Source organism: Oncorhynchus gorbuscha, linkage group LG11, assembly GCF_021184085.1.
Source record: "Oncorhynchus gorbuscha isolate QuinsamMale2020 ecotype Even-year linkage group LG11, OgorEven_v1.0, whole genome shotgun sequence".
Taxonomy (NCBI): Eukaryota; Metazoa; Chordata; class Actinopteri; order Salmoniformes; family Salmonidae; genus Oncorhynchus; species Oncorhynchus gorbuscha.
The window spans coordinates 38,250,134-38,271,787 of NC_060183.1; the positions used below are offsets into that span (position 1 = coordinate 38,250,134).

At 42.9% G+C, this 21,654-nt stretch overlaps 1 protein-coding gene across 3 annotated transcripts; it reads right to left on the bottom strand.

The window, feature by feature from the left end:
• Window positions 1-455: 455 nt before the first annotated feature.
• On the bottom strand, window positions 456-21,297 carry LOC124048594 (probable RNA-binding protein 18). 3 transcript variants are annotated; one of them, XM_046369542.1, is made up of 6 exons: window positions 20,886-21,297; window positions 19,487-19,912; window positions 11,932-12,058; window positions 11,119-11,205; window positions 6,792-6,880; window positions 456-1,877 (listed from the first exon to the last, which is right to left on the bottom strand). In XM_046369542.1, exons 2-6 carry the CDS (start codon window positions 19,903-19,905, stop codon window positions 1,718-1,720), a joined length of 882 nt encoding a protein of 293 aa, XP_046225498.1. In that variant the 5' UTR covers window positions 19,906-19,912; window positions 20,886-21,297; the 3' UTR covers window positions 456-1,717. The 3 variants fall into 3 exon arrangements, with proteins under 3 accessions (XP_046225498.1, XP_046225497.1, XP_046225499.1); XM_046369541.1 differs by having other exon boundaries at window positions 20,786-21,296; XM_046369543.1 differs by having other exon boundaries at window positions 11,125-11,205; window positions 20,786-21,294.
• Window positions 21,298-21,654: the final 357 nt, after the last annotated feature.

Sequence of the window (21,654 nt, forward strand, 5' to 3'; positions counted from 1 at the left end):
AACATGTTAAATTCACAGGAAGATTGCTAAATAAATCATATTGAAAAATGTTGCCAAAGGTCCAATATTCTGAGGTAGGCCTACTATTTTTCTTACCATTCAGGTTGCAGGCAGAGTAACCACGCACCACTCATGTGGGCATCAATCGGACGCCCACATTTCAGATGCTTGCAACACACTTAATGGGAGCGGGGTGAAGAAGCCCAATGTGATATCAAGCCAATTTCTTGATTGAAGAAAATTCTATTAGTGTTTTTTTATTAGTCAGACTATGAGGACTGGTATTATATAAAACTAATTGAAGATAGAGATGATATACCGTGCACAACATCGATGAGGAGTGGTAAATAGATATGGGAATCTCCTGCTCTAGTTGAATCAGATTCTTCCAAACATTTGGCAGATCTACAAATGATGGGATACATAAAATAGCCATGTAAAAACAACACGTAGACAACAATATAGGGCGGTATATTTACATTGAAATAAAAAAAATACAAATATTATTTGTTTTCAAAGACAATTTTATGATTGAACAATGTAATCTACGAGTTGAGTTGCAATGTCGTTTACTGGGTGTCATAGCATAAATAAAAATAGTTATATTGCCCAAAGTTGCTCAACATTCTCCACTTATGATGACCCTCAAATCACACTCAAACATAGCCACATGTGTTATGAATAAAATACATTTAGCGTAACCTTCTTTGATCACAAGAAACACAGAATGGTGACAACCACTCAGTTTTAAAATACATTATTTTATGCCTTGCCTTCTTTTTTGTTACAGACCAACATGATAATGTCGGCCTGTAGCTAATGATAACAAGTAACTCAGAGCATGTGGGAAACGTATTATACTGTATTAGTCCACTACATCAGGTCAAATTGGAATTCTGAAGGGTAATAATGTCAAACTCCCAACACTGAACAGCAAAGACAGAAATGAAACATTACAATAACAGTGTATTTGAAAAAATCCAAACAAAAAAACAATAGTAAGATAAATGGAAGGTGTGATATTCTACACATCATACAATACATATAGCCATTGAAAATAGTTTTGGCTGAAGTTGTAGAAAAGTAGATTACAAAAAAACAAAACCTTCCTTGACAAAAAAATTATAATTCCTCTTCCAAGTAAACACACAATAGGAAAAAAATGTAATGGCTTGTTGTGCCATCTGTCCAAACCTGAAGTCATACAGTTTGGTGGCCTGACTCCCACTATAGCCTGGTCCCAGATCTTTTTGTGCTCTTGCCAACTTCATTGCAGTCATTGTCAATGAGTGACAAGGAGTTGGGATAATAGCACAAACAGATTGGCATCAGGCAACTCCCACAACACTACAGTGTAATAATAATTTAACAATCTGAGCATATTCCATATATACGTTTGCATCATGGTAACGTTAATTAGCACTTCAATTGTCTTGGAATCTGTTAATGTATTACAGGAGACCGCTGTAGAGGAAGTCACTGAGCCAGTCAGGTATTGGTAGGGTTGCAAAATTCCAGTAACTTTGTCAAAATTCCCAAGTTTTCCAGAAATCCTGGTTGGAGGATTCCAAATGTCCTGCTTATTCCCTTCTGATATTGGGAATCTTCGAACACGGGGAATCTTCAAACAAGGAATTCTGGAAAACCTGGGAGTTTGGGGAAAGTTACCGGGGGAATTTTGGCAAGCCGAGGTGTTGGATGTTCCGTCCCCTGTGTGTCATCTCCTGAACTTGCGGAAGGGTCTGCTGTAAGGCTGTTGGCGTTTCTTCTCCGGAGGCTTGTTGTACATGTAGGCTGAGGGGCCCTGGTACTCCTCGTCTGGGTTCTCCTCCATCATCTGAAGCTTGGCCTCGATCGCACGAATCTTCGCACTCGTACTTTGTATGGGAGGGAGAAGAAGAGAGAGTGAGTGGGTAGGAGAGAGCAAGAGAGGGAGAGAGTGTGACTGCGAGAGAGCTATAGAGTGAGTGACTGAGTGGGGAAGTAAACGAGGGAGAGCGAGGGGGGGGGCAGCAGGAATAAAGGAAAATAAAGGAAACTCTTCCTTCTCTTCCTCCACACTGACTGGTCTATGGTTGGTGAGTTTGTGTTATTGAAGTTTATGGTAAATTAAATTAAATGCACTCTCCCTTCAAGTAGAATTGAACTTTTTTACAAACAAATCTCATTTTCTGATGTAAATGGCATGTTATAGAAGGGCCCAGACACTTTGGTTCTGCAATTTTCACTTGTTTTTGAGAAACTTACCTGCACCAAATATGTCCTTTTGGAAATGGAAATGCTCTCAGCAAGGTTCGTACAGACAGTGACAAGTCAAATTCAAGGACTTCGAAGTACTTTTTCATGAACAAATATTTATTTTCAAGGACCATAGGATAATAGTTCCTATTATGCAATTGTTTCTAGTCACCACCAGATGGCAGTATACGGCCACAACCAGATTAAAAAAAATAGAATTTACTAATCATCACTACCTTCCTTACAAGTTTTACTCAATATTACGTTTCACTACTTATTTATTACATACATACATAAGTGGTAAGTCAGTACTGATGACATCGACTGATTTTCTTATATGAACTATAAGTACAATCTTTGTAATTGTGGCATGTTGTGTTAATATTTTAGTTCAATGTACCTGATAATATTACATTGTCTTTATATTTAAATGGTGTCCTAACACATTGACATAAAAGTGAATTCTAACATTTTAAAAGGCCCCTAGTTTACTCTGAAATGTTATATTCTATACCCATTTGAAGAGAAACAAGTCATGTGTTTGATAAGATTCTCTCAGGGGACTCTATTCAACATTTTAAAGAACCCCACATGGGTCCCCGACCCAAAGTTTGGGAACCACTGTAATACTAACCTCTCGCCTTACTTGCTTCAATGCGTCCTCTCTCTGTGTATCTCCTATACGTCCTTCCTTGCAGCCTCCATTCAACGTTAGTTTCTAACTTCATCCTTCTAGCCATAGCTAGCTACCAGATTATCAACCAGAGCCCTTGAGCTACATAAACTAGCAAGACATCTGACTGAAATATCAGCGACTATTTCCCATATGTCCACTCGTTCTTCCGAGTCAGGGAGGTTTTTGTTTGGGGGATGTCTGTTGACACAGCCGAGTTTCCCGTAGGACAGAGAGGTGAATGAATATGCTGCTAACAAGGCAAATCCGGGGGGAGCAGGCGAACATAACGAGCATACATTAATAATTTGCAATTAGAACGCAGATCAAGAAGGCTTCTGAGCGTTGATCAACGCTGGGAATGCAATAATAAGTGCGTAAACTATAATTAACAAAATAAAAGGTGCGTAAATGGCGTTTACCCTCAACTACATCCCTGGTTGGGTTGCAAAACCCCTTCATAAACGTCAATATCCTGCCAGGCAGGATTTAATCTACCTGCACATGACCATCTGATCATTTATCACTCCAGTGTTTATCTGCTAAATTGTAATTATTCGCCTACCTCCTCATGATTTTTGCACACAATGTATATAGACTCTTACATTTTTGTACTTTTTTTATTGACCTGTTTATTGTTTACTCCATGTGTAACTCTGTGTTGTTGTCTGTTCACACTGCTATACTTTATCTTGGCCAGGTCGCAGTTGTAAATGAGAACTTGTTCTCAACTAGCCTACCTGGTTAAATAAAGGTTAAATAAAAATAAAATAAAATTTTTAGCTATCGATGTGACATTTGGTGGTGCCTGATCAGTCAGTTCTGTACCTGCCTGGCTGGCTGAGTGACAGCGTGGGTGGAATATCTGAGTTTGCCTGGCAACCAGAGCGCGAAACACATGAGGAAATAAAACTCTGTAGTCTGCCTGGAAATTCATTTGTAAGACCAATGCATTTTTCATATTAACATATTTGATCATTTTTGAAGTACTAACTTGAGAAAATTCTTATTTTCAAGATGTTCTAGTACTTGAATTTCAGAGTGCCAAAATAACCCTGTCTCAGTACAGTGGTGGTCTTTAGATGTTGACCACATGGAATGATGTCATTCCGAACTTAGTCCGCAATGTAATATTCCATTTAGTTTGTGACTCAAGCGATACCTCTCCGTCCATTCTAGCAGAAGGCGACACAGACAATTGAACAGCTGGACAGGTGTAACAGCTTCGAGTCGCAGAAATTGGAATTCAATGTTGCGGATAAAGTTTGGAATGACAATTTCATGTGTACAATCTAAAAAAAAAAACTGCATGACTATAATGACAGCATTTCTAAAAGTATGCATTTTGGTGTTTTAGAGCATTTGTTCATGTTTTTCCAAAACTCCCGTACTACACAAGGACGACGAAGTGAATCGCTGGTTGGGGTAAGTTTCTAAAAAAATATGTGAAATCGCAAAAAGAAAATGTCTGGAACCTTCTATAACATGCCATTTACATCAACAATTGAGATTTTGTTGTAAAATAGCAAAGTTCTCTTTTAAAGTCCTTCTTAGACATGGTTGTTTCATCAATAAAATATAAAAGTGTTGCATTTTTGCTCAAGAGGCCATTTGTTTTTATAAATGCTACGTTCCACGTTTTTATGTATGAACCCACGTCAACCACTCCTGCACACTGAATACGGTACTGACACTGACTTGTATATACTGGCATTCTCGTGTTTCTTTAACTCACATCGTAGTTCCTGTGGGGTTTTATTCATACTTAAATGTTTTATTCTATTTTCTATTATTATCTACACTATATATACACACACAAAAGTATGTAGACACCCCCTCAAATGAGTGAATTCGGCTTTTTCATATATATATATATATATATTTTAAAATCTTTATTTAACTAGGCAAGTCAGTTAAGAACAAATTCTTATTTACAATGACGGCCTCACCCCGGCCAAACCCTAACCCGGATGGCGCTGGGCCTATTGTGAGTCGCCCTATGCGACTCCCAATCACGGCCGGTGGAATCAAACCAGGGTCTGTAGTGACGCCTCTAGCACTGAGATGCAGTGCCGTAGACTGCTGCACCCCGTATTTCAGCTACACCAGTTGAAAACAAAACTAAAATGACAACAGTGGAGAGGCAAACTTGGCTGAGAGGACCATCAGATGAGTTATAGGGTAATTAGGCTCCCTCAGCAAAGTATCTGAATAAAATAATATATTACAAAAGCTGAGTAATCCACCATTATAGCACTTTACATTTTAGTATAACATGTTTACCAGGTGGCCAGAGCTTACTCATGGGCTAATATTTGCCCTGAACATTATGACAGAGGAATACATTTAATTTTTCCACATTTTGTTACGTTACAGCCTTATTCTAAAATGGATTAAATAAAAAATGCCCCTCATCATTCTACACACAATACCCCATAATGATAAAGTGAAAACAGTTGATTTTTGAAAATGTATAAAACATTTGATTTTAAAGTGGCCTCCATAATTCTTAAATGGAAGAAGTTTGGAACCACCAAGACACCACAGACACCTAGCCGCCTGGCCAAAGTGAGCAATTGGGTGGCCTTGGTCAGGGTCACACTGACAGTTTCTGACAGCCCAGTGTTTGCTAAAGGACTCTCAGACCATGAGAAACAAGATTCTTTGGTCTGATGAAACCAAGATTGAACTCTTTGGCCTGAATTCCAAATGTCACGTCTGGAAGAAACCTGGCACCATCCCTACGGTGAAGCATGGTGGTGGTGGTGGTGGCAGCATCATGGTGTGGGAATGTTTTTCAGGCAGCAGGGACTGGGAGACTAGTCAGGATTGAGGGAAAGATGAACGGAACAAAGTGCAGAGAGATCCTTGATGAAAACCTGCTCCAGAGTGCTCAGGACCAAGACAACACAGGAGTGGCTTCCGGACAAGTCTCAATGTCCTTGAGTGGCCCAGCCAGAACCCAGTCTTGAACCCGATCGAACATCTCTGGAGAGACCTGAAAATAGCTTCGCAGCGACGCTATCCATCCAATCTGACAGAGCTTGAGAGGATCTGCAGAGAAGAATGTGAGAAACTCCCCAAATACAGGTGTGCCAAGCTTGTAGAGTCATACCTAAGAAGACTCAAGTCTGTAATCGCTGCCAAAAGGTGCTTCAACAAAGTACAAGAGTCAAGGGTCAGAATACTTATGTAAATGTTATCGCAAATGTATTACAAATGAAAATAAATAAAATGTCAAAACCTGTTTGACGAGGGAGTATCACCGTATTGTTGGGAAAGAGCTCTCGGTAAGAAATTAACTGTACTGTTTTTAACACCTTGTGCGCGTGGTGATTAAACGTTGAAACCTTCTCTATAAATATCTTCTTAACGTTACCTCATGAACTGCATCGTTCCAGAAACAAGCAAGCAGCTTGTAAGTAAGCAGTTCACGGTAGAGGTCTGCACCGGGTTGCATTCGGCGCATGTGATCAAATCAAATTTGATCATCGCCATCTTGTTTTTTGTTGACGGAGCGAAGGCGAGGAGCGTCTCGCGTAACATTGCGAAATACATTGCAGGACATGTTCTGCTGTTCTATCGCACGCGCAATTATGGCCGATGGGGGAGAAAACAGTGTCCGTAGTCGGCAGTAACTTCTTTGTTGTTATAATATCGCAAATGGACGTGGCAGTTTCACCATGTAGGATTCCAGCTTTGAAATACATTTAAGTTAAGACTTTTAGGTGTTGATCATGAGGCTAACATACACCCTAATCTGGTATATCATACTGTAATTCATAGGCGTCTAAAATAGTGTAGGGAGGGAGGGTGAGTGAGTGAAGTATGAAGGGAGAGTCAGAGAGGGAGGAGGGGCAGAGAGACAGATTGGACCAACCTGAGATTGGTTGGTAAGTCTAGTTCTGCGCTGCAGGATGGCTCCAGGCTGGCAGGACCATTCTTATCCCCTCTAAAACCCTCAAATCTCTGAAAGAGAGAGAGAGAGAGAGACAAAGAGAGATATAGAGAGACGCAGACAAACAAACAGAGATACAAAAACAAAAGCAAGGAGAAGAACATCTGTGAGACATGCAAGTAAAGTAACATAGGACATGATGAGGTATAAGGAGAGTTTCTAGAGAATGAACTACAACTTCCTCCCACATGGCTGGCTGCTGAGCAGAACATGAGCTGGTAACCACAGATGGAGCAGAGCTTTGGGGCCCAGCTAGCTTACGGTACGGTCATGGTTGGACCAGGTAACCAGAGCGGAGCCCGTTTAGATTACGGTTGCACCATAGACCAGGGAGGGACCAGGTCACCCCGTTGGTCTGCTGCTGCTGCTTTTGGTCAAATCCCCTCACTGGCATTGTGATGCCCTTTTTCTGAGGCATTGTGGGGGAAGGTGAACGGCACAGCAATATAACTGTGCATTCATTCCTCTCAAAACCGCCCCCTCACAACTTCCCCAACGTGAGTGATGCAATGTGAACCTGTAGAGAGAAGAACGGGAAAAAAAACGCATCAACATACAAGAAAAGACTCATATTAGACTTACCAGGTCTAGTAATCAGTTAGGATCAATAGGATGAATTTTTAATAAGTGCCATGATCACCATGGTTTCAAAAAGCATAGTGTCGCTTTCTGAACCAATATGAATGGATGAATGACATTTTTTTTTTTTTTTTACATTAGTCAATAAGCAGACGCTCTTATCCCGAGAGACTTACAGTTGGTGCATCCATCCCAAAGGGATACCTCAGGAGGTTGGCGATGGAGCCCTTTATCTACCTCCCCGGAGTCAGAGTAACTCGTGGCATTTCTATGCCTCTGTGTGCAGTCTGAAGGAAGTTGCTAACTAGCGTTTAGCGCAATTTCTAGCTGGCGTCGGAGCAACGACTGGAAGTCCATGGCAACTGCCAGGATGCTAGTCGATACCATAGACTTCCAGGCATTGCGCAAATGCTAGTTAGCATTGGCTCGCTGAACTACCTCCAACTTCCTTTAGGCTGGGCGCAGAGATAAGAATGGTATCCATGAGTTCCTCGGACTCTGGGGAAGTGGAGAAAGGGCCTCATCCCAAAGCGAATCCCAAAGGGTCCCTTTAAGATAGCTAGGTGAGACAACCACATATCAGTCATGAAGATGACTATTCCTCAACGCAACATGGAAATAAGTATTACAATGAAAGCAAACAAACGGGCCCTTGCTTTCTCACGCCAGAGTACTTAACAACCCACTAGTCATAATAGATGCTGAGGTCATTCATTTAGGACCATGATTAGGCGTCAAACAATGACCCTCAAATACTCCCTTCCCTCCATTTTTACAAGTCGTTCTATAAGAATGCATCCTATACGTTGCGGATAGGCCAGCACCACGGGTCTATTTACTGCACGCGAGACCCGTATCACATTTCTCTCCTTAGATCAGTGCCTCTTCCCTCCATTATCTTTAAGTTCACAGGTTCAAAAAGGACAGGCTCAGAGGCGACCAACTCTCAACATTTCTGGGGGGGGGCATCCGTCCAGTGGTTGACGCATGTCTGATGACAAAGCTGAAGATCTCCAGACAGTCAGCCTGTCCATCCCCTCGGTTAAGCCATGGTGACTTTATAATATACAAAACATGGCAATTACAAGGAAAATGATACCGCCATGCAAATGAAACAGCACGGATCCTTGAATGACGTGACCGTTTACTTAAAAATCATATACATAAAAAAATATAAAAATGTAATCAAAATGATTGAATTCTATTGGCATCGATGTCACTCGATACAGAATGGCTCAGTGAGTCAGACATGGGATGTGTGAATAGACCAGACGCACACACGTGCGGACGGCCCAGTACGCCACTGGGGCCGAGCTCCCAGCCATCCAGGACCTCTGAAATCATCAAAGACCCCAGCCGCCCAAGACATAAACTGTTCCCTCTGCTACCGCACGGCAAGCTATACCGATGCACTGGAACCAACAGGACCCTAAACAGCTTCTACCCCCCAAGCCATAAGACTGCTAAATAGTTAGTTAAATAGTGAACCGATAGCCCGGACTATCTGTGTATTGACCCTTTATGCACTACCTCGTTTGACTCATCACGTGCGCAGCTGTTGCCGATTGTCTATCCTGTTGCCTCGTCACTTTATCCCCTTTCTTAGTGTCCAACAAGCTGTCTCTATCCTTATCCTTGTTCTGAACACCTCCTAAACAAAGGTCATGTGGTTTGGTAAGAAGAATGCCCCTCTCCCCACAGGTGTGATTACTACCTCTGAGGGTTTAGAGCTTGAGGTAGTCACCTCATACAAGTACTTGGGAGCATGGCTAGACAGTACACTGTCCTTCTCTCAGCACATATCAAAGCTGCAGGCTAAAGTTAAATCTAGACTTGGTTTCCTCTATCATCACTCCAGCCCCCAAACTAATCCTGATTCAGATGATCATTCTACCCATGCTAGATTACGGACACATTGTTTATAGATAGTCAGGTAAGGGTGCTCTCGAGCGACTAGATGTTCTTTACCATTCGGCCATCAGATTTGCCACCAATACTCCTTATAGGACACATCACTGCACTCTATACTCCTCTGTAAACTGATCATCTCTGGTATACCCGTCGCTAAGACCCACTGGTTGATGCTTATTTATAAAACCCTCTTAGGCCTCACTCCCCCCTATCTGAGATATCTACTGCAGCCCTCATCCTCCACATACAACACCCATTCTGCCAGTCACATTCTCTTAAAGGTCCTCAAAACACACACATCCCTGGGTCGCTCGTCTTTTCAGTTCGCTGCAGCTAGCGACTGGAGCAAGCTGCAACAAACACTCAATCAATCTCAATCTCTTCATTCAAAGACTCAATCATGGAAACACTTACTGACAGTTGTGGCTGCTTTGCGTGATGTATTGTTCTCTACCTTTTTGCCCTTTGTGCTGTAGTCTGTGCGCAATAAAGTTTGTACCATGCTTTGTGCTGCTACCATGTTGTGTTGCTACCATGCTGTGTTGTAATAATAATAATATAATAATATATGCCATTTAGCAGACGCTTTTATCCAAAGCGACTGTGAGCGACTGTGTGCATACATTCTACATATGGGTGGTCCCGGGGATCGAACCCACTACCCTGGCGTTACAAGCGCCATGCTCTACCAACTGAGCTACAGAAGGACCACGTGTTGTTGACTTGCTATGTTGTCGTCTTAGGTCTCTCTTTATGTAGTGTTGTCTCTCGCCGTGATGAGTGTTTTGTCCTGTATTTATGTTATTTATTTATTTTATTTTTTAATCCCAGCCCCCGTCCCCGCATTGTGAATAAGAATTTGTTCTTAACTGACTTGCCTAGTTAAATAAAGGTTAAAATCCCTATATGTACATATCTACCTCAATTACCTCGTACCCCTGCACATCAACACTGTACTGGTACCCCGTGTATATAGCCAAGTTATCGTTACTCATGTATTTTTCTATCTCTTCCTTTCTGCATGTTGGGAAGTAAGCATTTCACGGTTAGTCTACACCTATGGGTTTACGAAGCATGTGCCAAATAAAATGCGACTTGTTATTCTTGATCTGTCTTGTGTGTGGGGAGCATGTCATGAATCTTGAGAGGAGTGGGGGGTGGTGGTGGTGGGGGTCTGGAACCAGTTGTCTGCTGCTTGTTATTGTCAAAGGAGGGCTGCACTGTTAACCTTGACCTGAAACTGGTGTCTCATTCCCCTCAGGGGAGAGTGGGGGACAGGGGGTGTACAGGAGGGGCGTGATTCGGCCCCATACAGGATTTCCTTAGTCCATACAGGCAGCTGCCTATTGTTAGGGACAGACCAGGGTTGCTGGAGTCCAAGAGATCCCCCCCCCCCCCTGCCTAGAGGGACTGTCTGGAGCACTGTCCTCTCCAGTCCTACACGCCTGCCTTTCTGCTACTGTTCTACACTCCTACCAAGTCCATTTGTGGCCTGTACACCATGCTGCCATTTTGTTGTACCCAACAACACACACACACACACACACAAACTGACCAGACCACAGGCAAACACACTGCTGCACGCAGGACGCTTAGGCTTAAGTCCGCACAACTTCAGAACCTGATTTAGGCTAGCCTTTTTGCCCTAAGAGAGGGACACACAATGAATCACAGGCCATGCTGTGTGTGTATGTGTGTGTGTGTGTGTGTGTGTGTGTGTGTGTAGTAAAGGCGAGAGGTTTAACCGGGTGACATTTACCTTTACCTGTGCGTGTGCCCAGCGCACCACCAGCTTCTTGGACAGGGCCAGCTTCCCATTCAGACAATGGATTGCCCTCTCAGCCTCCTGGAGATGGGGAAAAAAGGAGTTTGATCCTCATAAAAATATAAATACATTTCACCATGAAAAACCAGGCCATTATCATTACATTGTAGTCATTTAGCAGACACTTATCCAAGAGCTCTTACACAAATCAATATGTCATTATTCTCTATCATAAAGTGATAACAGAGACAGTAATGACTGATGGATCACCCAGTCCGTGGGGCTCTAGTGGTGTGTGTGTGTGTGTGTGTGTGTTTGCGTGCATGAGGCTAATAAATACACACTTCCTCTGAATAACACCCCAGGGACAGCCTCCCATCACACTCGAGACACTCACAGTGAATAAGAGATCTTTATCTTAGCTTTGGTGGAGCCCTGAAGAGCCCTATGAAGTGTGAAGCAATATCTTCACGGGGAGAGATGGGGAAACGGTTGGCTATACTGTATCTTTTGTCTATGCTGTGTATAGCTTTTGACTTGCCCCAACTTTTCACTTTTGTGAGTTAATATTTATACGACGCACTTATCTCTCCCAATAAGCTTGATAACGACTTCATTTAGGAAACATTCACTTCACAACGAGTGTGAAATGTGGTTGTCTCGACGAGCGGTCTTCAGATGAATGCACTATTAAGTCGCTCTGGATAAGAGCGTCTGCTAAATGACTCCAATGTAAATTCATATGGAGGTAGAGACTTATCTTTTCTTGGAATTGAAAGATGCGAAATGGCTGGTGTGGCGTCGTACCTCTTTGGTGTGGAAGTTAACGAAACAGTATCCTCGGGGCTGGCCCTCCAACGGTCCAGACTTGTGGAACAGGAAGTCAAACTGTTTCACCTTCCCAAACTTCTCCAGAAGCTTCACCAGGTGATACCTGCAGAGGAAACACACACACACACACACACACACACACACACACACACACACACACACACACACACACACACACACACACACACACACACACACACACACACACACACACACACACACACACACAGACTCACTCTAGCGCTTTTCATCTGCTGTGACAAAGTAAAAATCAAATGTATTTGTCGTTTATCCATTTGATTTGCTTGGATAAATCCAGTCATGTGTTACTTTGAAATAACATTTAGTGGTCATGCGTAATCTCCAAATCACATTATGATTAATATAAAATACTAAATTGAATTACTGTAGAATAGGTTGAAACTAAATAAATGACAAAATGTCTCTTTCAATACAGGCAGGTCATTCAACGCCAGACTTCCACCATCCACTAAGATGACTCATAACAGAAACTAGCTGACATTCCTTTGGTCACAGACAGTCCAACCTATTCATAAAACATCATGACTATATTTGCCTTCCCTGTCACCTGCCCCTGATTAAAATGACCGGGTCTCTTACACCTTTTGAGCCGCAGTAAATCTTTCATCCACACAATACAGAGGATACAGCGGCAGGACAATGAAAGAGAGAAAAAAGAAAAGAGGAAGCCTGATTTCAAGAAAAACATTCACTACTGTACAGTGCACGGTTGCGTGCGGCTAACTGCCGTAACTGCCTCGGCCCGTTAGCCTACAATAGTCGTGGGAAATTGAACGCGTCCACCTTCCATTCAGAAGGTTATTAGCAGTGGGATTCATTGTCACTAACATCCAGGATCCATTTAAAAAAAAAAATAAATTGCTTGACCGTCTGACCCTTGAGGTGCTCTCGACTGTAGCCTCATTGCCCTGTTATCAAGTGCTAAACTATGAAGAGTCCCTTACAGCAGTACATACTGTACTGGCCCGGCCTTGTACCAATCAATAGATTCATTTGTCATGACCGTGGCCAACAGCTGTACCAGTGATTCAGAGGGAACTTGAGGTTATACACCCTGACACAAGACTCAACATTTTGGGATAAGATTCAAGCCTACACTCATTCTACACACTGTGAAGTTCAAGTAGAAGGGATCACGAGAGTTCTCGCACACGTCATCTACTGTATATCAGAGTGAGAAGTTGGGACAACAGTAAAGGAGATATATCTAGTCCAAGCTGTAATGGGAAGCAGTCTGAACAAGAAGCAGACAATTTCATATGTCCATGTCGACGGTCTGTATTGGTGGGCAGCCTAGCATGCAGTCTGTGCGTAGGAGAGTGCATTCTCTCTATTGTCCGAGCCAAATATCACTGTCCGTGCACGCCAAAAGCCTATGCTGCGTGCTAAAACTTCAGGGCGTTATCAGAAGAACATCAACAGTGTAGAATGGGCATGAACATATGAATAGAAAGGCTACCTAGTCATAGAGTCACAATATACAGTACCAGTCAAAAGGTAGGACACACCTACTCATTGAAGGGTTCTTCTTTTTTAATAGGGAAGACATCAAAACTATGAAATAACACATATGGAATCATGTAGTAACCAAAAAAAAAAAGTGTTGAATCAAAATATATTTGAGATTTTTCAAGGTAGCCACCCTTGGCCTTTATGACCCTCTTGGCATTTTCTCAACCAGTTTCATGAGGTAGTTACCTGGAATGCATTTCAATTGAAATGTGTTTCTTGTTCAAAGTTAATTTGAGGAATTTCTTTCCTTCTTAATGCGCTTGAGCCAATCAGTTGTGTTGTGACAACGTAGGGGAGGTATACAGAAGATAGCACTATTTGGAAAAATACCAAGTCCATATTATGGCAAGAACAGCACAAATAAGCGAAGAGAAATGACAGAACATTTCAAGAACTTTGAAAGTTTCTTCACATGCAGTCGCAAAAACCATCAAGCACTATGATGAAACTGGCTCTCATGAGGACCACCATAGGAAAGGAAGACCCAGAGTTACCTCTGCTGCAGAGGATAAGTTCATTGGAGTTACCAGCCTCAGAAATTGCATCCCAAATAAATGCTTCACAGAGTTCAAGTAACAGACAAATGTCAACATCAACTGTTCAGAGGAGAATTAGGCCTTCATGGTCGAATTGCTGCAAAGAAACCACTACTAAAGGACACCAATAAGAAGAAGAGACTTGCTTGGGCCAAGAAACATGAGCAATGGACATTAGATCGATGGAGATCTGTCCTTTGTTTTGATGAGTCCAACCGCTGCGTCTTCGTGAGATCCAAAGAAGGTGAACAGATGATCTCCGCATGTGTGGTTCCCTCCCACCGTGAAGCATGGAGGAGGAGGTGTGATGGTGCTTTGCTGGTGACAGTCTGATTTATTTAGAATTCAAGGCACACTTAACCAGCATGGCTACCACAGCGATACACCATCCCATCTGGTTTGCGCTTAGTGGGACTATAATTTGTTTTTCAACAGAACAATGACCAACACACCTCCAGGCTGTAGAAGGGCTATTTGTCCAAGAAGGAGAGTGATGGAGTGCTGCATCAGATGACCTGACCTCAACCCAATTGAGATGGTTTGGGATGAGTTGGATCGCAAAGTGAAGGAAAAGCAGCCAACAAGTGCCCAGCATGTGGGAACTCCTTCAAGACTGCTGGAAAAGCATTCCAGGTGAAGCCTGATTGAGAGAATGCCAAGAGTGTGCATATCGGTTATCAGGGCAAAGGGTGGCTACTTTGATGAATCTCAAATGTATTTTAATTTGTTTAACACCTTTTTGGTTACTACATGATTCCATATGTGTTTTGATGTCTTCTCTATTATTCTACAATGTAGAAAATAGTAAAAAACAAAGAAAAACCCTTTAATGAGTGGCTGTGTCCAAACTTTTGGCTATATTCATGATCTCTTATGGATTTATAAAACAGGTAGTGGTTGTGTCATAGTCATCACAGGTATGTTGAAAGCATGACATTCAGCTACATTGCCTGACGTTGAATTCCACATAATGTAATGGTGTCTCAGGTCAGGTAATAGCCTAGGTCTAACCGGTATTTATTGATCTCAAGCTTAGGTCAGATACAACACGAAATGTTTCCTATGGAAGTCTAATCACTAAGTTTAAAGATATATCTACATTATTTCACAATGTAAAATAATTACAATGTGAATGTCCTTTGATAGCCTAAATAAATAAACAAAAACATGGGTGAGCCTTTATTTTTTTCTTCCGGAGTGACTGCCTGGGAATTGTGTTGTGTACAAGTAGCCTAACAGAGATGCTTGTTGCTTTCATACATTTCTCCAGCAGTTATTTTTAAATCGTGGAAAGGTATGTAGCCCATGAGCAGGATTTGGGGGAGTACTAGGGATCCCGGGTTACGTCCCAAATGGCACCCTATTCCCTACATAGTGCACCACTTTCGGCCAAAGCCCTATGGGGCCCGGTCAAAATTAGTGGACTACATAGGGTATAGGATCTTATTGTGGATACACCCATGGACTGGATGTATTAATGTCTTTCCTTGGCCTCCCAGGAGCTTTCTTCGACAAGCAGAATTTCTCACTTTCCCAGACTCCACCCTCTGCAGGCTGGAATGGAGCGTCTTCCTGCGACATGCTTCTGGTACAGATTGAGGAATTGATAGTGGGCTGATACACCGGGAAGGACCACAGGAGGGGACGGGACCACGTCTGGCCTTTAACAGACCACAATGCACTTCTCCTGGGGGTTGTAAAACGTGCTGGCCGGCAGGAGGTTGAGGAGGGCAGCTAAGGGTTGGTGAGGGGAGGAGTGATCTCCTTGCTCGAGGGGGTTCTTCTGTGAAAGCATTAACCTGAGCCAAGCTGGACATCTGTTAAATAACCATGCGGTGAAGTGGCCCAGCGCCTACAGTTCCTCCATCTATGCAAGCTGTGCAAGCAGTTGCTCCCGACGCCACTTGGGTACACTGCAGCATCCACAGAGAGGCTCTTGTTACCAAGGGAACGCCTGACAGCTTGAAAGATCTTTTGGACACCACAGTGAAAATGGTTAACTTTGTTAAAGCAAGGCCCCTGAACTCCCTTGTAATTTCTGCACTATGCAATGATATGGGCAGCGACCATGTAATGCTTTTACAACATACAGAAGTGCGCTAGTTATCAAGGGGCAAATCATTGACGTGTTTTTTTAAAATTGAGAGACAAGCTTACTGACTATAATTTTCACTTGTCTGACTGCTTACATGATGACGGGTTTCTCCCAACTGGCCTATCTGGGTGATGTTTTTTTCTCGCTTGAATGATCTGAATCTAGGATTACAGGGACTCTCTGCAACTATATTTAATGTGCGGGATAAAATTGAGGCTATGATTAAGAAGTTGGAGCTCTTCTCTGTCTGCATTAACAAGGACAACACACAGATCTTTCCATCATTGTATGATTTTTTTTGTATGCAAATGAACTCAAGCTACGGACAATGTCAAATGTGATATAGCGAAGCACCTGAGAGTTGGGTGAGCAATTACGCAGGTACTTCCCCGAAACAGATGACACAAACAACAGATTGGGTATCCCTTTCTTGCCCTAACCCCCAGTCCACTTATCGATATCTGAACAAGAGAGCCTCATGGAAATTGCAACAAGCGGTTCTGTGAGAGTTGAATTTAATCAGAAGCCACTGCCAGATTTCTGGAATGGGCTGCGCTCAGAGTAGCCTGCCTTGGCAAATGGCGCTGTTAAGACACTGATGCCCTTTGCAACCACATACCTATGTAAGAGTGGATTTTTTTAGCCCTCACAAGCAAGAAACTAAATACAGGCACAGACTGTGTGTGGGAAATTATTTAAGACTGAGACTCTCTCCAATACAACCCAACATTGCAGGGTTATGTGCATCCTTTCAAGCACACCCTTCTCAATAACCTGTGGTGAGTTACTCACAATTTGATGAACAAATAAGGTTTTATATGTAAGATGGTTAAATAAAAAGCAAAATTATTGATTATTATTATTTGTGCCCTGGTCCTACGAGAGCTCTTTGTCACTTCCCACGAGCCGGGTAGTGACAAAAACTCACACTCATTATGTTTAATAAATATGTTGTAATGTGTGTGTGTGGCAGGCTTACAATGAGGTCAAAAAACAACATTTGAGAGTACGCTGACCCTGGTGCTAGAGGGGGTACGCAGCTGGAGGTTGAATGTTTGAAGGGGTATGGGACTATAAAAAGTTTGGGATCCACTGAAACAGAAAATGTGTATGTTACAACACCTTGCTCGTCTCAGCAAGGAGCAACAACATTTCCTCACGTTGTTAAGTCCATGTTACTGTAGAGTCCGTTACAGCAGAAACGGACTCAACCTCAATGCCCAGCCGATTCCTTCTTCGGTCAGCTGTTTTATCCACATTTGTTATTTTAACGGTTATCTTATTTTCATGACGGTCTTCATCCATACTTGTCAGTTACACAGTTATACAGTAATTGTGCCAACTTTAGCCATGTGTGTGGTGTGTGTGTGTGTGTGTGTGTGGGAGATGTGCCTGGGCAGGCGGGTCGAGCAGGTGGGTTGGGGTGTTGTCCCTCTCAACTGATGACTGTCTCCTTAGCTAAAGACACACTCCTGAAACACAGTCAGGCTGGTGTTTGTCCAACGACAGCATGTGCCTGAGACGGAGACTGGCGCACAACATGTTACATAAGATATCACATCTGCTGCTATAAGAGCTCAGCTGCCTCTTCAAAAACAAAATGTGCCAAAGTGTTGACTCTGCTCCCTGAGATATGGGGAAGGTAGCAAAAGCATTCCCAGATGAAATGCAGCCTATATCATTCAAAGAATCATTCACAGAATCCAGACTGTGAGCCTGGAATTATGCATTTTTCAACAAGCTAAACGCCGATGATCTCCCAACTTCAGTTCAGCTTTTCTACCACTCTTTTAGTTTCTCTGAGAAAAGGGGAAAAAAACAGGGAATTGAGCAATCGCTCAGCATTGTCCCGAGACTGGATTCTTCCAGAGATCTGAGGGCTCGAGATCATGACTGATGATGGTGCTGAGGATCTGACATCATTAAGACCTGTGGATTAATTAGCATGGAAAATAGCGAGAAAATAAAGGATTCTTGGCTGAGAGCGACAGAGAGAAAACACAGAGAGAACGTTAGAGGGACGAGAGAAAGAGAGAAAGTAGCAGTTGTGGAAACCTTGTGGTCGTGTTAAAAGAGTGTACAACGTTTCCCGCCAGATTTCAGAGTGCAACTGTAGTGCCAGATGCCCTGGGGGAATCTTCCAGTTTGGACTTCTCCTTAGAGAAATGAGTGATCAATGGCTCCTGATGCTGCAGCAAGCAGTGAGTCTAAGACTTTGTCCCAAATGGCCCCCTAGTCCCTATATATTGCAATACTTTTTTTTTTTTACCATCTCCTCTTCAACACTACAATCAATCTCTCTGACAGAGACTACACATTAGCGGTAAAAACTAAGAAATTACAGCAGAGATTTGTACCTCACATCTCCATTACCCACTTATTTGATCTCCTGGCTCGCTGTAAAAAGAAAAAGAACAAAGTGCCTGTAGCTGAATACAGACCCTCACTCAGAAAACAAGAACAGACCTCTCTACAGTGCTACCTGCCTGCATGTCACTTTACAGAGAGGAGGGCCCTGAAGTAGGTCTTGCTACAACAAACACTTGGAGCATGTGAACTAATTCATCTTACCAATCACCAGCCTGTGGGCATATTTTGTTGTTTTCCTTATACCCTATGTGGTGCACTACTTTTGACCAGAGTCCTATGGGAATAGGGTGCCATTTGGGATGCACACCAGGTTATTTAAAGGAAAACAGAGGGTAGAGGGGAAGGAAATGCCTGTCTAGACACCAGCCCCAGCAAGCTGTACATTTTCCAGGGGCCCACCACCAATCCCAACCTGTGCTGCCCTCCACCCCACTCCTTATTCTGAAGCAAAAAGAGCAGCCAGCAAGCTACAGGTTGACAGAGTAAACACGCCAGGTAAGTGAGAAATGATGGCAGCCCTTCAGCAGAACAGGTCGCCATGCCCGAGTGCCTCTCTTTCACACGCCCAACGTTGTCTGCTCATTCTCCAGCCCTCACAGACATACGGCTAATCAATCATACAGGCCAGTCACGGCGGTTGCTCCGCTGGGCTGCTGCTGCATTGCCTCCCTGGCAGGGAGGAGCGAGCACCCCACCTCCCAGTCAGCGGCGGAGAGAGTAAAAGTTGCCTTTAACAACTAGCCTCGTAAAACCAGCCTGATCTCGTAAGCTCACATAAATGATTTGTATCTGTGTAGCAAGCTGGTGAGATTAGGCTGGTTGTACGAGGCTACCGTACCACTGGTTCAGGGTTAAATACATGTTTAATCTACCTGATGGTTAAGGCAAGGATTTGAGAGTAGGGTGATCTGATCCTAGAGCTGTGGTTAGGGACAAATTCTACCTCGAGGTTCATGGACCAAGAGGATTCACTCACTCTGTGATTTTAGGATCGATGTTCCCGATCCACAGGCGATGGCCTTCGTGTGACGAGCTTTCTGAAATTATAGAGGCATTCTCCACGGTCTCCACTGCCAGCTGTGCTGTCGTGGGTTTCTTGCTTTCTGAAATGATAGTGACATCATCGTCTGCCGTCTCCACTGTAGAAGGTGTAGGCTTCTTGCTTTCGGAAATGATAGTGACATCATTGTCTGCCGTCTCCACAGCAGAAGGTGTAGTTTTCTTCCTTTCTGAAACTACGGTGACATCCTGGTCCTCCACGGCTGATGGTGTGGGTTCCTTCCCTTCTGAAATGGTAGAAGAAGGACGCTCCACTGTCTCTACTGCAGACCGAATAGGTTTCTCGCGTTCTGTAACAATGGGGGAACTCTCCGCCGTCTCCACTGCCGACTCCATGGGTCTCCTGAGAGAGAAAGAGAGAGATAGGCTTTTGGAGTGTGCCCTTCGTCAAAATAATGTGGCCCACAACTTCATTAAATACTGATAAACCCCTATGAAAATGAAAACATCAAGTAGCCTAGCTAGCTAATCACAGGTCCTATTTTTTTGTGATCATACGTTTCACTGTGTTCACTGTTCAGACCGAAATATTAACTAGCCATCAGACTGTTAAATAGTCACCACTAGCCAGCCTCAGCCCAGTACCCTGCCCTGAACTTTAGTCACTGTTACTAGCCTGCTACCACCTGGTACTCAACCCTGCTGCCCTATGTACATAGTCATTGAACACTGGTCACTTTAATAATGTTTACATACTGAATGCTAGTAACAGCTCATGTTAAATAACTGCTGTTGTACACCTTTTCAATTCATATACGTTTATATCCCAGACTATGACATGCATTGCTCGTTCTAATATTTCGGAAGTCCTTCCTTTTGGGGATTTGCGTGTATTGTATTGTAGGTGTACTGCATTGTTGGAGCTAGGAACATAAGCATTTCGCTACACCTGCGACAACATCTGCAAAATATGTGTACGCGACCAATACAATTTGATTTGGTTTAGCTAGCTAGTTTACGTTAACAGCAATCCAGTTAACTATCATTGGCAATGGATCTAGTTAGATGACTAAAGCTAAACCATGATGAAATACACACACACACACACACACACATATATATATATATCAATGGTTTGTTTTATGTTTCTGTTCACTTTGCAACATGGATTTGTCAATACCAAGAGCCCTCGACACGGACGGGTGTCAAGCTTTGCTAACGAAGTAAGCTAGTTATTATGCTAGAACTAAGTGTATGTATCAAACGTTTAATTTACCTTGTTCGGTAGAAACTTTGTCTGACGGTGAACGGCTCAACGTTTAGAGATTACTATATCAACAAAACGTCAATAGAATGCTATAATTTAGATAAAATACCTTAGTACACAAAGCTCCGGTGAGCTAGCTGCTAGCCGCAAGATAGCAAAAACAAAGGCGCCTGTGAATGACGTCTTACACAATCTCGCCCAAAAAGAGCACACACATTGATGACACCCAAAACATATTATTTGAATGAATATGAGGACTAACGCAAGCGTCGGCTCCAGCTAATCGCTGCTTTCAAGACAACTTAGTATTCGTGAAAGAATGAGGTCAAATCGTGACGTCAGTGATCTTTTAGTCGGAACTAAGAAACTCTGAAATGTCCGACTTGCTAACTGGTTTTAGTTATACACGTGCCGCGTTCAACGAATCAATAAGTCTGACATTTCCGAGTTTCCTATGTCCGACTAGCATCGGATGGCCGTTCAAAACGATTTTCCCCAGCCGGAGTTTTTTTTCCTCCCCCCCGAGGTCCCAGCTGTCACCCACTAAAGTCGGAACTCAGGGATTTCTGTTCCCAGTTATGTTGAATGCGGTATTTTCCCCAACGCTTTTCACTGCCTTGCGCAATTTTTTTATATTTTTTTACAAGATATAGCTAAGTAGTAACATTAAAATGCAACGAAGTATTGCATGAATACAGTAGTTACAGTGTAAAGATCAAATATACTCTTGTATCGATCCAATATGTCTTTAAGCTTACTCGAATGCATGTCCAACGACCTTCCTTCATATATGACGGATACATTCGACAAACGTTTTAACGTTAGCTAGTAGTAGCCATCATGCTAAGCTAGTTAGCTTTCGTGTCAGCGTGTCACAT

What these genes read in the sequence shown, in the direction of transcription:
- LOC124048594 (XM_046369542.1), bottom strand. Translation starts at nt 19,905, where the DNA reads ATGGAGTCGGCAGTGGAGACGGCGGAGAGTTCCCCCATTGTTACAGAA. An exon ending in TTAACTTCCACACCAAAGAG is followed by an intron (nt 11,206 to 11,931) that starts GTACGACGCCAC and finishes CCCCATCTCCAG; the next exon opens with GAGGCTGAGAGGGCAATCCA. An exon ending in GGGCACACGCACAGGTAAAG is followed by an intron (nt 6,881 to 11,118) that starts GTAAATGTCACC and finishes TCTCTCTTTCAG; the next exon opens with AGATTTGAGGGTTTTAGAGG.